This window comes from Scyliorhinus canicula, chromosome 12 (assembly GCF_902713615.1).
Source record: "Scyliorhinus canicula chromosome 12, sScyCan1.1, whole genome shotgun sequence".
In the NCBI taxonomy this organism is placed as follows: Eukaryota; Metazoa; Chordata; class Chondrichthyes; order Carcharhiniformes; family Scyliorhinidae; genus Scyliorhinus; species Scyliorhinus canicula.
Genome location: NC_052157.1, coordinates 147,065,619 through 147,078,402, shown reverse-complemented (window position 1 = coordinate 147,078,402; position 12,784 = coordinate 147,065,619). Strand labels below are relative to the sequence as shown.

The window sequence follows — 12,784 nt, the reverse complement described above, 5'->3', positions numbered from 1 at the left end:
TTGAGGGACCTGTTTGTGGAGGGGAGGTTCGGGAGCTTGGGGGAGTTAGAGGGGAAGTTTGGGCTCCCCCCGGGGAACATGTTTCAGTACATGCAGGTTAGGGCGTTTGCCAGGCGGCAGATGGAGGGGTTCCCCTTGTTGCCCCCACGTGGGGTACAGGACAGGGTGCTCTCAGGGGTGTGGGTTGGCGGAGGGAGGATTTCGGACACATACCGGGTAATGCAGGAGGTAGACGAGGCCTCAGTGGAGGAACTGAAGGGTAAATGGGAAGAGGAGCTGGGTGAGGAGATAGAGGAGGGGACGTGGGCGGATGCCCTGGAGAGAGTGAATTCCTCCTCTTCCTGTGCGAGGCTTAGCCTCATACAGTTCAAGGTGCTGCATAGGGCCCACATGACTGGGATGAGGATGAGAAGTTTTTTCGGGGGCGAAGACAAGTGTGCTAGGTGCTCGGGGAGCCCAGCGAACCACGTCCATATGTTTTGGGCGTGCCCAGCGCTGGGGGAGTTTTAGAAGGGGTTAGCAAGGACGGTATCGAGGGTGGTGGGATCCAGGGTCAGGCCAGGCTGGGGACTCGCACTTTTTGGGGTTGCAGTGGAGCCGTGAGTGCAGGAGGCGAAAGAGGCCGGTGTCCTGGCCTTTGCGTCCCTAGTAGCCCGGCGGAGGATTCTTCTTCAGTGGAAGGATGCGAGGCCCCCAAGCGTGGAGGCCTGGATCAATGACATGGCGGGGTTCATCAAATTGGAGAAGGTGAAATTTGCCCTGAGGGGATCAGTACAAGGGTTCTTTAGGCGGTGGCAGCCTTTCCTGGACTTCCTGGCGGAACGGTAGGGAAATAGGCCGGCAGCAGCAGCAACCCGGGGGGGGGGGATTTTTGGTTCGGTGGGAGGGAGAATTGTGTACATGGGTTTGTGGGATGTGGCGGGTGTTATCTCTTTCCTTTTTGTTGTTTGCTTTTTTTTTGTTTTTGTAGTTGCTTTTGTAGTTGGGTGGGTGTTGTTCTTGGGTTTTTACCATGGTTGTTTTGTTGTTGTTTGTTGTTATATTTTGTGAAAATTTTAATAAAAAATTTTTTTTTTTTTTAAATATGTACATTTGAAAGAAGTTGACTCCCCAGTAAAATAGTGGATAATGGACTTCCACAAATGCTACAAGTTTCTCTTTATTCCAAACATTTATTCTGAAATAAACCCCCCCCCCCCCCCCCCAGAATGCATACGTAACGATGCCAGTCACATGCATGTACACAGAGATATAGTGAGACAAATAACGTATGTAACAAGCACATCGTCCATGCTAATACTGCTAAAACTACAGAATTCGGCGGAGTCAGACTTCACAAGTACTTGAATCCTCTGTGAATACATTGACACTTTAGACAGGTAAAATAACATTACATTTTTAAGTACAAGGGGCATTAGTGTTTTTTTACTATAAAAATGACACGTGCAGATTAAGCCGTATATTATATTATTAAAATACTCTGGACTAAAGAAACCATTGAGGAATGGACACAAAACATTACAATAATAGCAGAGATTGTTCAGAGGATGAAACCATGAAGGAAATTATCAGTGCAACATGTGTACGTAGTGTATTGAGCTTTACAGCAAGGACTATGTATTCTATCTTACCAAATTACTCAATTCAGGCATTTTTAAAACTTTAAAACATTGTAAAATCTAGCTTATTAATGAATTACACTATGGGATAATATTTTCCTATGAAATTCCTATTTAGCCATTTAAAATAAATAGTTGTATTATCTTGCAATACTGGACGCATAAATTCTGCATGAACACATTGTAAAGATTCACAGGCTACTGTTCTACTGTGTAACTAGAAAGCCTCAACCTGCCATTCAAGATAGATCAACCTTGGTTGTCTGGAAGAGTCACCCCCTCAGCCACCCCATCTCACCCCCCTCTACCAAATCCAGTTTTATTCCTATACATATTTCCGTAGGCTGCTTGCCTCCTAGAGGTGGGCAGATGATTTACTCCTTGAACTTTCTGTGCATGTCTCCTGCTATCTACTGGGAGATGCCCAATAGCAGCTCAAGGGCAACACTTTTTCAACTTTTCTCTGCCCCTTTTGAAATGGCCAGTGGCGGAAACTCAATTGTGAAAATCGATATAGTATTGCATCACCTGCTGGTGCCCCAACATGTGGTGGGAGAGAGCATAAGGATCGTCCTATCATATACAATGTAAATCTTCTGAGTCGAGCTCTATGCTGAAACGAGCGTCGATTGAGAGATCAAATAAGATCAATGGGTGTACCCGAAGCAGTTTGCCTTCAAGATCATTTTCCAGAATGGCTCAATGAATTTATCCAGCCACATCAGAAAAATCTTAAATTCAATCTGAGAGTGTGCTTACTGACCTCAGCCAGAGCAGGAGGGGAGCTACAACCGAATACAGACAAGGTAGAAAGGGCTGAATTTACTGGGGGTTCTGCAATTCTGTTGACCCCAGTAAATGTTGGGTGACAACAAGCATAGTGCACACGTGATACCGCTGCTCCGTGAAACATGGCTACTTAGATGAGCTATCTGGAACCAAGTCCTACCAAGTAGTCGGTGCTTTCGAAGGAGGGAGGTGGGGAGGATGAAGGACTGAAAAGTGGAATGGCTGCTTAAAGAATTACTTTTCCTCCAAACTCCCTCCTTACAGCTTATAATTATGGTTTCTTGATTATCAAGGGATAGCCTGGACACGATCATTAAGAATGCTTATGCTGTAGTGCATAGACAGACAGCAAAGAGGTCCGATAAGAGAACTTTGACAAGTGGACCATCACTTACATCAGTTAGTATAATCAGTACATCACAAGAAAATGAGATCCCACTTTATAACAGTCACTGCACTTCAAAATTATTACATTGGCTGTGAAGCACGTTGGGTATCCTGCAGCTGTGAATGGCATTGGAGAAACGCAAGCACTTTTTCTTTCACATTGGCTAATTTAATGTCCGGAAACTTGTACAAAAATATGAATGGCAAAGTTTCCATTTCAAAAGAAAAGGCCAATTTCAGCAGTTGCTGCAGGAGACACTGACTCAGGACAAACCTCGTCTGCTGGCTGTCACATCTATCCAAAATGCCATAAAAATTAACAGCAGTTAATCGGTAAAATTAGGCATTTCACATCCAAACAGACGATCATTCAGTGCAGCCGGAAACTGCTTTCCAGGTCTGTGAGGCAACAGAAAGGCATTAATGCATTCCCGTACTATATTTGCCCAGTTTGGACGGTTGAGTCACGCTGAAATTGGTGTGCTGCCATTATGGAGAGGACTCCAGTATTAAGTGTTCTAATGTGGTATCCTGCCTGCAGCATGCTTCCAGTCATGAAAAGAATTTGATGGTCCCTGTTTAAAAGCCACAAAATGAAAATCGCTTATTGTCACGAGTAGGCTTCAATGAAGTTACTGTGAAAAGCCCCTAGTCGCCACATTCCGGCGCCTGTTCGGGGAGGCTGGTACGGGCACAAGTTGGCTACAATTCTCATTTGCTTTGATTTGCTCGATTCTTTTGTGTAGCTTCTTCAGATTTGCTCTGTCTCCACTCACAAATATCTGCAAAGTCACAGTACCGACATTTCCACGCCTCCTCGATATCCACGCCCTTGGCCTCCCTCTGGCCCTTCCAGAAGGAGCAATAATGCTTCAGCTCGCTTTTAACCCACTCCTCTTCAAAGCGCACCACTTCTGTTCCGATCACAGAGGCATCTGCTTGGTGACAGTATTCTATCGTCATGGTGTCAACGTCAGGGATCTCTGCGTATGTCAGGTTTAGCAACATTAAGTCCAGAAGGTCGCCAAATGTGTTTACGGTAAATCCCACCTTGTGAGCATGCCCGAGAACCTCTGACCCAAGCGGCTGCTCAGTCTGTAGGTGAAGATGCTGAGTGATGACGTCTTTGTTCAGTTGGCCTTTGATCATAGCCTCAAAGAGAAGTTTGTATATACTAACCTGGTAATAGAAGGGATTTAGTTTTACTAGATGATAGTAGCACAGTGACAAGATCACTCCAACATCTGTTTTCTATTCATTTCACACTGGAGGTCATCACTGGTTCCCTGGTGGTGTGGCATAGATTGTGCCTGGACTATAAAGCATGAAAAGTGTCCTTACAGCAACCCATACCCTCTTCCCAGATGGACTGCAGTAAGATTGTGTGCCAAGGCATTTTGTCATTTAATTTGCTGAATGTGATTTAAACCAGAAATCAACGACACCAAGAAATAAATACTGCCATTTATAGTGAGTTCTGTCGTTGAAACATCTCAGAGGACTGCATTTTATTTTATTTAGAGCTGCTAGGTAGAAAAATACGGCAATAATTCTGCAGCAGCGGTGTCCGACAAACATTAATGGGACATGCTCGAGGTAGGAATATTGTTCAGTGTAACAAAAATGAAGTAGTATTTCAATCAGCTAGCCGTCAGATTCAATGCCACTACTTACATTGTTTCAGGCTTAGAGGGAAACTGAGTCACATATTGCAAATACATGCATGGTGCAAAATGATTCAGTTATGTGTGTAATAGCCAATTATTTATAATTTGATATTTTTGAGTATCAAATCATTTGAATCCAACAAGTCCCAGGAACTAATCGGTGAATATTAATTATTCCTGGGTGGTGTTTTATCAAACTGAGTAGAAAGATACAGTCGGGTAACAAGATTTTGCAGATGTTAGAAGGAAAGAACTGCATAAAGGTTATCTATAAAGGAATACCTCATGATACAGATATTTTTGTTGTTTTCCTTTCAAGAATTCAAATAATATTGTGCTTTATATATAATACTATTGTTGGGGTGGCACAGTGGTTAGCACTGCTGCCTCACAGCACCGAGGTCCCAGGTTCAATCCTGGTTCCCGGTCACTGCCCATGTGACGTGTGCACATTATCCCTGGGTCTGCGTGGGTCTCACCCTCACAACCCAAAGATGAGCAAGGTAGGCAGATTGGCCACGCTAAATTGCCCCTTAATTGGGGGGGGGGGGGGGGGGAGAGAAAAAAATTGGATACTCCAAATTTAATAAAACACTGTTGTTATAGAATTGCTTGATCAGAGAATTTATCAAACTATCAAAAAACTTAAAATGGGGTCTGACACAATGCCATTTTTGAAGATTCATTTTGGGGGAGCAATAGGATACTTTCTAATCATTAAACATTTAACAAGGTTTGTCTGTTTGTTATCTGGAGAACATTACTGAACACTCATTTAAGTAAGTGAAGACACTTTCAAGGGTGCTGGGAGTTGGGAATCTCCAGAGATTGATATCATAGAATCTACAGTGCAGAAGGAGGCCATTCGGCCCACCGAGTCTGCACTGGCCCTCGGAAAAAGTGCCCTACCCAACTCCACACCTCCGCCCAATGCTCTTAATACAATAACCCCACCTAACCTTTTTGGACACGAAGGGCAATTTAGCATGGCCAATTCACCTGACCTGCACATCTTTGGACTGTGGGAGGAAACCGGAGCACCCGGAGGAAACCCACACAGACACGGGGAGAACGTGCAGACTCCGCACAGACAGTGACCCAAGCCGGGAATCGAACCTGGGACCCTGGAGCTGTGAAGCGACTGTGCTATCGCGCCCCCGCCCCACTAGTAATATAATACTGTGGATCTCAAGCTGGGGTCTAGTAGATTCCAGGGAATCCGCAGGCAAGCAAGTGTCAACCAGACACTTAGTGTGAGACAGGAAGCTGGAGCGGAGTGCAGAGGCCACATGTGCCATGCAGGGAGCGCTGGTTGTTTCACCAATGGACGGGCATGGAGTGTGGCACCAAGTTCATGAGGTAGACCTGCGGTTACCAAGACTGCTGAGAGGCATCAGATGAGTGCAGCGTTGCTGATGTTTGCAAGCAAGATGTCCTAGGCAGACCGTAATTATTAATACATTGGGATAAGGGGTCCTTCAACCAAAAATGTTTTGAGTACTGGCTGAAAACAGAACAAGAAGGGGAAAATGGAACCAAAAGCAGCAATAAATGTAGAGACTTTTGTTTTTAAGGTATCTCCAAGATTGTTAATGTCCAACTGAACTACTGATCCTTACAGATAGCACTTCAGTTAAGTTTGACACCTCATCTGATGGTACCTCCAGTAATAGTCGGCCGTTTACTGGACCGGTCTGTGGATTTGAGTCCTGGTGGGAGATCTGAACCTCCGATCCAGAGGTGAGAAAGCTGCCAAATAAGCCAGAGAGAAACATCCCGTGAAAATATTCCCACAATATCAACTTCAAATATATACTGAAGTGCAAAGGCTCCATGGACATTGTTGGACTGTAGAGTTAGTGTTACATACATCTGACCTACTGTGAGGTGGTACTAAATGTAATCCATGGTATACATTTTACCAGTACAACAGGCAATGTTCGTCCAACGATGTTTGGGAATGACCAGTCGTTTTTGTTCCAAAAGATAGGAAATATTATGCGATGGTTTAATGTCAATAGTTTAATAAGTTTAATGTCAATAGTTTAACAAGTGAGTCAGTGAAAACTGATTCATTTCAAATAATTCTCTCTCCGGCCACTTACTTGTAAGTGATGACTCTTTTTTTGGGCTGCACTGGGAAATGTTCGCTGACTACGAGTTTTCAGTTCACGCAATTCCAGTTCCCCTTTGGAATTATAGCGCAGTTCATCAACAACACCAACCACGAATATCCCCTCCAGCTCTCCAAACACTGGCAGCTCTCGCACGTGCTCTCCTGTACAATGCACAACCATATCACTTCTTTAGACATACTGTACAGCTGAATGGTCAGCCACAAGGTCTTTCACCATTCAAACAGGCCATTCGAGAGTGGGTGCAGGAGCAGAGGAACCTGGGTTTGTGCATTGATCATTGCATGGGCAGGGCAGGTGGAGAGAGAATCTAATAAAGCATATAGTATTCTGGGATTTATTAATAAGGTACAAGAACAAGGAGGTTATGTTGAACTTACATAAAACACCGGTGAGACCTCAGCTCGTATATTGTGTACACTTCTGAGCATCACACTCTAGGAAGGATGTGAATTCATTGCAGAGTACAAAACAAGTTTACAAGAATGGTTCCAGGGATGAGAAACGTCAGTTATGAGGATAGATTGGAGAGGTTGGGAATGTTCTCCTTGGAGAAGAGAAGCTTGAGAGGAGATTTGATAGAGGTGTTCAAAATCGTGAACTGGCTGGCCAAAATAGATACGGAGAAACTGTTCCCACTCGTAAAAGGATCAAGAAGGAGAGGGCACAGGTTTAAATTGATTTGCAAAAGAAGCAAATGTGATGCGAGGAAAAACTTTTTCACACAACGAATGGTTCAAGTCTGGAATGAACTGCCTGGAAATATGCTTGGGACAGATGCAAGCGAGGCATTTAAGAGGGCATTGGATGATTATTTGAATAGAAACAATGTGCAGGGGTACCGGGAAAAGGCAAGAGAGTGGAACTAAGTCATAATGCTCGTTTGGAGAGACGATGCAGATACAATGGGCCAAGTGGCCTTCTTCTCACTGTAATTCTGCTGTAAAAAGGCTTGAAAGTAAATTTCCTCGCTGAAGGAGCCCGAGATGCTTTGCGGCAAAAAGAAAAGTGTTGAACGTATTAAAATAGTTTACAGAGAAAGGCAGTCTCCGACCTGCCAGTGCCTTTTACATACCCGCTTGCAAGAACGGGATCATTGACAGAAGATTAAGAATCTTCACAGCCCAGCTATCTTCCCGGCTCTCTACATTTATCGGGACAATGTCATGGACCTCCAACTCTAAAACGGAAGAGGCAGAAATACAGTTCCATCAGTACATGGCCCTCAACACTATGTACACAATATGCAACAGACTTGTCATTCCCATGTGAATTAAACTGGACAGGTATGGGAGACTTTGAGCCTAGCACTAGAAGGAGGCAGGGAATGCAATCCCAGCCCATTCAACAATGAAGCAGTCCTGGTTCTTAAACTACTGTCAGGACTAGCGGTTCAATTAAACCTCAACGGCAGTCTTGTATTTTCCAAGATATCAGTGAAAAGATAATAAATGTATAGTTAGATTACAAATGACAAAAAATAGGCACGTGCAGATAGCATTGGATTTGGCTGTGATGCGACTCACAAACAAGTCACAAGCCAATACTAACTACCTAGGCTTGTAAGCAAACATGGTCACGGATGAGGTACTGGACCCCGTAGCACGTTAGTGCTTTCAAAAGAAGAGCAGATAGGAGAGAAACTAGAAACACAAAAATACAACGCTATGTAGGAAACTACTGGGAGGGCAAGAGACACATGACTCCAGCTACTGTTTAGGAATATTCTTGCCTTCACTGTAGATCCAGTGAGGGTACGGAGTCAATGCTTCAGCAGCCTTTGAACCTGGTGGGAATACCGATTGGTACACGTTTATAAGATTAAGATACCTGTTGAGCACAGAGCACAAGACCTTTTAAACTCGGAATTGGGAATTAAAAGTGACACTTGCAAACGTGGAGAGCATATTTGTGGAGCTTGATTTTTCTTTAAAAAATGTCAACTGCCAACAATTTAATGGTGCGGGTGAAAGTCGACATTTTATTGGCCTTGAAGTGCAGGAACACTTTAATTCTCTTCCCCATTCCAATTTCTGAAGTGATTTTACTCCTTTATTGATTCTCCCGGCGACCCCTAGTGGGGCAGGGGTGGAAAAATACAGACAATATATCAATGGGTGCTCTTGCACTGGCTTTTAGGAGCTATGCATGAATGACATTTGATTTTACTTGTTTCTTTTTTTGCATTGTGGGAAGCACTTTATTCCTGCTTACAGGTTTCCCAAAGAGGGACTGTAATCTTAAAAAGTACCACTTAGCATTGCATTGGATATGATGCACAGCTAGTGGGAATTTATGCTCCATTTGAGCCTCCTCCCAACGTTCCTCATCTAAATCCTCTATTCCCGTCTCCCTCGTGTGCTCGCTTCGCTTCTCCTTAAAGGCATCAGTACTATACAGTTCAACTATTCGCACTGAGATTGAGTCTCGCACAGATCTGCACCTTAGTACCATGGGGTTTCTGCCAATATCGCCGTGACGCTGGGCCACAAGCAACATTTCATTCTGGTGTGACGAGATACCTCTTGCCAGGTGCAGACAGCTGCCGGCTCTCACAACTGGAACTTCTTCCCGGAGCTGTTGAATGTGTGGTAGTTCCATCCCATAAACCACTTGCTGCTCGCACCAAGCCTGTTGGCTCAGGTTGGTGACACTCAGGTACTTCCAGCCGAACCGCTCCAGTGGGATCCTTCCGTCCAGCTTTCTCCTTTTGCTGCCGTTGCCCTCACAGGGTGGCTCACTTTCCTGCACCGACAGGTCCGGCCGACTGGAGGATTGCTCGTTTCCACTAGGAGGAAAAAGGTTGTTTGCCCAATTTACTTTCCAATGACAGGAGACAGAAGAAAGTTAAGCAAAGAAAAGCTCGGCATCAATTTATCCGTTTAGTGGTAAAGCGGGAAACGCCTGTAATTAATGACCCACTGTCAAAACCAGGGAATCCTGTCGCTTTGATGCATGCAATTACAGGGAATGGATTTTAAATAGTGGATTGTTAAACCCAAAGTTGTTTGCCTCCAAAATAATAATTTCACTCCGTAAGGATAAAAAGATTCAGAAGGGCAGTATTTGTGTTTAAAAGGGGCCCCTTCATCAATAACGATTTAAAAATTGCTAGAACAAGCCTTTGAGATAAATAAATTGCATGGTGAAATATTCAGTCATAAAACCCACAGAACAGCAATCGAACACACACCTTCAAACCACGATAAAGCAATGCTTTGTTCTTTACTACTACCATTACCACTCCCTTTGCATTTTGTTCCATTACATCTTTGTAATTTAATCTCTCCCACCCTCTAGCACATCCCTGACCTTCTCTTTTGTTCACCCGAACCCTTTTCAACAGCATTAAACCCATCACATTCTATCACTCTTCAGTTCCAGAGTTTTGTACGAACTCGAACGTTAATTCTGTCTCTCCCTCCACAGATGCTGTCTGACCTGCTGAGTTTTTCCAGCACTTTGTTTTTAGTTCAGACCTCCAGATCAAGACCTTTGTACTGCAAAAATTAGTCGCAATATTACAAATAGTATTAAATCCTTAAAATTACCTACTAGTGGCTTTGGCTCTTCCTTGGTCTGTACAAGAAGATTCAGCAGATCTGCTTGAATTGTGGCCATTGCTTCCTTCGCACAGTTCAGGCCTTTCTATGATTCAGCAATGAGGCAATAGGTCATTGGATATATTTATATATTTCTGTAAACCTCTCTCTGCATTCTTTTCAAATGAATTTAAAATTTCAGTGGTTCTAAACTAGAAAACAAATTATTCCCAGCACCCAAGCGGTCTATGAAACAAATGACAAAACTGCATCAGGTCTCTGCCATTATAATCTCACACAGACAAGTAACTGCACTCTCATTCCGGAGTACAACCATCTGATACAGGCGGCATAATGCACAAAGTTTAATGACAATTGGGTAGTGCTGTTGATCAATAATCTGGCAACTCTAATTGCACTCCGTGCTGCCAATTGTTTTCGCAAAGATTATTCCAGTATCTTCCCACTTGGCCAGCATTTATTCCCCAATCAACACCACTAAAGCAGATGGTCAGGACATTTGTCTTATTGCTGTTTGTGGAAGCTGCTGTATGCACATTGGTTGCCATGCTTCCCTACATTATAACACTGACATTTCAAAAGCACTTCATTGGCTCTGAGGTGCATGGAGAGCTCCCCGAGGCACTGGATAAATGCCAGCCTTCCTTCTTCCCTCCTTGCAAATGTGTGGCGATTTCCCAATTCTAGGCATCTCGGTCTGCATCAAGGTACAGTAACTATCACACACGTTTACTTCCCTCTTGCATTTTTCCATGGGACTTCCGGTGACGACGGGCGGGGCCATTTTCTGTTTTGGTGGTTAGTTGTGAAAAGAAGGTTGGTCAGGTTACTGAGAACTTGCCTGTTCTTAAATGAAAGACTGGCATCCAGGCATCATCTTTTACCACCTCAGGACATCCTAAAGCACTTTACAGGTGAAGAAATATCTTTAAACAATAATCATTATAGTAATGTAGAAAGAGCAACAGCCAATTTGCTACAGACAGCTCTAAAACAGTAATGTGACAATGGCCGAATAATGGCAACACAATGGCACACTGGTTAGCACTGTCACCCCAGTCCCAGGGACCGGGGTTCAATTCTTGCCGTGGGTGGAGTTTGCATGTTTGCCCCATGTCTGCGTGGGTTTCCTCAGGGTGCTCCGGTTTCCTCCCACAGTCCAAATATGCCAGTTAGGTGGATGGCCATGATAAATTGCCCCTTAAAAGACGTCCGGGTTAGGTGGAGTTATGGGGATAGGGAGGGGACCTAGGTAGGGTGCTCTTTCAGAGGGTCGATGCAAACCCGATGGGCCAAATGGCCTCCTTCTGCACTGTAGGGATTCTATGATTCTAATCGAGATGATGCGGAAAGTGGAATCCAGGTCAGGACACAAGGGAGAATTCCCCTCATCTTCTTCGAAAATAGTGCCGTATGATCTTTAACATCCACTGGAAAGGGCAAACAGAGCCGTGGCTTATTTACTATCTTGTCCGAAAGACAGCACCACCGACAGTGCAGCACCCCCACAGCGCCACACTGAGACATCTGGGGTCCTGAAGAAGCTATACCAAACTAGAAATGTTAACGGTTTCTCATCCTCCCCCACCCCACCCCGCAAGACGCTTCCACACCTGCTTAAGCTTTCCAGAACATTGTTATTTTACTGCACCAGGAGTGACCACCCAGATTTCTGCAACCAGGTCTGACAGGGAGACCTGGACCCACAGCCTTCTGACCGAATCACTGCTACCCAAGGTGGGTGCACCGTGTAACGGCTCATCCAAGGGTAACATGTTAATAATGTGGCTAAGGGGGGACAGCACGGTGGTGCAGTGGTTAGCACTGTTACCTCACAGCACTGAGGTCCCAGGTTCGATCCCAGCCCTGGGTCACTGTCCGTATGGAGTTTGCACATTCTCCCAGTGTTTGTGTGGGTTTCACCCCCACAACCCAAAGGTGTGCAGGGTAGGTGGATTGGCTGCACTAAATTGCCCCTTAATTGGAAAAAATTAATTGGGTATTCTAAATTTATTTTTTTTAATTATGTGGAATGGGGATTTTCACAGTAACATTTCACACTGTGGTGTAAATGTAAGCCTACTTGTGACAATAATAAAGATTATTATTATCATCATGTACATCACCGGTGCAAAACAAACCCAGGTCCAATGAGAGCAACTCCTCATCGCTGAGCTCCCGCTCCACCATCCCCGTTCAACTTCCGGCCGAGGGTTGGGGAAGAGGAGTCCGCTCCTTTGGTCGCCCCCCGACTACTTCCGACCGAGGTTTGGGGTCCATCTGCCGTCCGCTCCCGACTTCCGGCCTTGCTTTGGTGTCCGGCTACTTCCGGCCGAGTTTTGGGTCCGTCCCCATCGATCGCCCCCCGTGGCGACTTCAGAACGCAGGCTCCGAATTCAGTTCCGGATGGAAGTTCGGGCGCACGTAAATTAACTCGGACATTCCAATGCCGCGGGTCCCATTGCTCCTTCCTCTCCCCCATCCAGCCTTAAACACACATTCTTCCCCCCCGCGCCTCCGCCTCCAGAGGACGTCCAGCGGCCTCAAGAAGCAGAATCCCGCCGGGCATTTTGAAGCCGCTGGAGGGGCGGGCCGACGCTGCGCCGCCGCGGATCGATACGGAA

General features: G+C 45.0%; 1 protein-coding gene across 4 annotated transcripts; it reads right to left on the bottom strand.

The window, feature by feature from the left end:
• Positions 1-1,427: 1,427 nt before the first annotated feature.
• Positions 1,428-12,550, bottom strand: exo5 (exonuclease 5). Of its 4 annotated transcripts, XM_038814433.1 has the most exons (8): positions 12,302-12,548; positions 11,002-11,066; positions 10,149-10,245; positions 9,120-9,385; positions 8,330-8,383; positions 7,673-7,777; positions 6,568-6,740; positions 1,428-3,974 (listed from the first exon to the last, which is right to left on the bottom strand). In XM_038814433.1, the coding sequence occupies exons 2-8, from the start codon at positions 11,024-11,026 to the stop codon at positions 3,507-3,509; spliced, it is 1,188 nt and encodes a 395-aa protein (XP_038670361.1). In that variant the 5' UTR covers positions 11,027-11,066; positions 12,302-12,548; the 3' UTR covers positions 1,428-3,506. The 4 variants fall into 4 exon arrangements, with proteins under 4 accessions (XP_038670361.1, XP_038670358.1, XP_038670360.1 ...); XM_038814430.1 differs by lacking the exon at positions 11,002-11,066 and having other exon boundaries at positions 12,287-12,550; XM_038814432.1 differs by lacking the exon at positions 11,002-11,066 and having other exon boundaries at positions 12,302-12,550.
• Positions 12,551-12,784: the final 234 nt, after the last annotated feature.